At 72.1% G+C, this 2711-nt stretch overlaps 1 protein-coding gene across 1 annotated transcript in view; it reads left to right on the plus strand.

The window, feature by feature from the left end:
• SPIRE2 (spire type actin nucleation factor 2) overlaps window positions 1-2688 on the plus strand; it is a 7806-nt gene extending 5118 nt beyond the window's left edge. The window contains exons 3-11 of the mRNA XM_009273094.1: window positions 287-367; window positions 443-607; window positions 712-805; window positions 958-1074; window positions 1176-1345; window positions 1448-1598; window positions 1730-1863; window positions 2410-2544; window positions 2617-2688. Coding sequence (XP_009271369.1) covers window positions 287-367; window positions 443-607; window positions 712-805; window positions 958-1074; window positions 1176-1345; window positions 1448-1598; window positions 1730-1863; window positions 2410-2544; window positions 2617-2688 — 1119 coding nt within the window. The remainder of the gene's footprint in view (window positions 1-286; window positions 368-442; window positions 608-711; window positions 806-957; window positions 1075-1175; window positions 1346-1447; window positions 1599-1729; window positions 1864-2409; window positions 2545-2616) is intronic.
• The last annotated feature ends 23 nt before the right edge of the window (window positions 2689-2711 follow it).

Here is a 2711-nt window from a genome sequence, read left to right on the forward strand (position 1 = left end):
GGCCAGGGGAACCACCCGCGGGCCCAAAACGCTGGGGGGAGCGTGGTGCTCCCCTCTGCCCCCCCCCAACCAGGTCTGCCGGCGCCAGCGTTTGGCCGTACACCCTCTCCCGGGGCGCTGCGCTGTGGCACCGCTGGCTCCCGCCTGCCCCGGGCTGGCGCCGGTGGGGACGGCTCGTAGCGGGGATGGGGGTGCTTTGGGGGCACACATCGGTGCTGCGGCCCCGGCCGGACCCTCGGTGCCGCTGGGTGCCGGGGCGGGGTGAGGGCCTCTCGTGCCGCGGCAGATGCTGCAGAAGCTGAAGGAGGACGAGGAGGCAGAGGAGCGGCCAGCGGCGGAGCTGGGCAGTCTGCGCAACACCGACTGGGTACGGCGGCACGGTCGGGTGCGCGTGCCAGGGCTGGGCGGGAGCTGACGCCGTGTCCGTCCCTGTCCCCCCCAGGCCCGGCTGTGGGTGCAGCTGATGCGGGAGCTGCGGCATGGCGTGAAGCTGAAGAAGGTGCAGGAGAAGCAGTTCAACCCCCTGCCCACCGAGTACCAGCTCACCCCCTTCGAGATGCTCATGCAGGACATCCGCGCCCGCAACTACAAACTCCGCAAGGTCATGGTGAGCGCGGCTGGGCTGCCTCCGCGCCGGCCCCCTGCCCTGCCGCCGTGCTGCCCGCCGGCCCTGGCACTGACACCTCCCGCGGCCCCTCTGCCCTCTCCCAGGTGGACGGAGACATCCCCCCCCGGGTGAAGAAGGACGCCCACGAGCTCATCCTCGACTTCATCCGCTCCCGGCCCCCGCTGAAGCAGGTGAGTGCCGGCACCAGGACACCTCCGTGGCATGGCAGTGCCCGGCCCGGGCTTGGCGGCTCCCGCGGGTGCCATCCCCACCTGGCTGGGCACCCTGAGGGTGGTCAGCCCCGAGCTGCAGCCACCGCCTGAGGTCCCGTCCACGTGTCCCGCAGAAAAAAAAACGGCTGCGGCCCCTGCCCCAGAAGCAGAGGACGCTCCACGAGAAGATCCTGGAGGAGATCAGGCAGGAGAGGAAGCTTCGGCCCGTGGAAACGCCGTACTGTGGCCAGAAAGGTACCGGTATCCCCTCCCCGTCGCACCGGTCTGCCGGCGACGTGCCCGGCACCAGGGCACGTCCCTATCGTGCCGGGTCTGAGCCCCGTCCCCATCCGCAGGCTACAGCTCCCTGCCCTGCATCCCCCACGCCTGCTCGGGCCGCCTGGCCTCCAGCTCCTGCCTCGAGCTCTCCCGGTCCCCAGCGAGCACCGCGCCGGCGCGCCCACGGCCCCGCGTCCTGCTCAAGGCGCCCACCCTGGCCGAGATGGAGGAGATGAACATCTCCGAGGCAAGAGAGGGGACCCGGTGGGGCGGGAGGGCGGAGGGGACAAGGGAGGTGCCGAGGGGACGAGGGGGTCCCCGGGGTGACGCGGTGCCCGTGGCCTTGCAGGAGGAGGACTCTCCGGGCGCGTGGGGGCCGCGAAAGGGGGGCCGCTCCTTCTCTGAGCAGGACCTGGCGCAGCTGCAGAGCCAGCTGGGGGGCGGCCAGGCTGCGCCCCAGGAGCCGGAGGCGCTCCAGCCTGAGGCTGGGCCCCGCTCGGGTCCCCGCCGGAGGTCCCCAGCCCGGCGCCACCCCCGTTCCCCCATCCCCAGGGTGGCTGTGCCGTGCCCTGTGGCAGGGGTGGCACCGGGCAGCGTGGCCTTGCCACGGCCTCCCCGTCCCTCCCCGCAGGCTCCGTCCCCGCCAGCTGCCACCCGCTGCCGGACGGCTCAGCACCCTCCCGGCCTGCCCTCGGCGCCGTGGAGGAGAGGCCAGAGGACGGATCCGGCGCTGCCCCCGGCACCAGCTCCAAGCACCTGTGGCTGGTGAGGGTTGGGGGAGAGGCGGGGCCGGGGCTGGCTGGGGACAACCGGGGCTGGGGTCACTGGGGTTGGGGACACACCATGTGAGCGTCACCACGGGCACACGGCAGCCTGGCACGAGGGCACAAGGTGGCTGGGGGCGTCTCCGTGGCCTCCCCGCTCCCTCTGCATGGGATGTGGGACTTGAGGCACACCGTGCCGTGTGCCCTGTGCCCGTGCCGGAGAAGCTCTGCCCGTGCCGGAGAAGCTCTGCCAGTGCTGGAGATGCTCTGCCTGTGCCAGGGATGCTCTGCCCGTGCCGGGAGGTTCTGCCTGTGCCAGGGACACTCTGCCCGTGCCGGAGATGCTCTGCCCGTGCCGGGATGCTCTGCCCATGCTGGGATGCCCTGCCTGTGCCAGGGCTGCTCTGCCCACGTTGGGGATGTTTTGCCCATGCCAGGATGCTCTGCCCATGCCGGGAGGCTCTGCCCATGGCACAGGGATGCCCCGGGCCATGCCCTGTGCCGCAGCCCTGCGGCAGACCGGGCTGACGTCCCCTGTCGCCCGCAGGAGTTCAGCCACCCCGTGGAAAGCCTGGCCCTCACCGTGGAGGAGATGATCAACGTGCGCAGGGTGCTGGTCAAGGCCGAGATGGAGAAGTTCCTGCAGAGCAAGGAGCTGTACAGCAGCCTGCGGAAGGGGAAGGTGGGAGCTGGGGCCGGAGGGGCCGAGTGCCGCCCGCCCGGCCCCCGGCTCTCACCCCCCCTCTGCCCGCAGGTCTGCTGCTGCTGCAGGGCCAAGTTCCCCCTCTTCTCCTGGCCCGCAGCATGCCTCTTCTGCAAGCGGTGAGCGCCGTGCCGCGCCGTGCCGTG

Source organism: Aptenodytes forsteri, unplaced genomic scaffold (assembly GCF_000699145.1).
Source record: "Aptenodytes forsteri isolate BGI_AS27 unplaced genomic scaffold, ASM69914v1 Scaffold271, whole genome shotgun sequence".
Taxonomy (NCBI): domain Eukaryota; kingdom Metazoa; phylum Chordata; class Aves; order Sphenisciformes; family Spheniscidae; genus Aptenodytes; species Aptenodytes forsteri.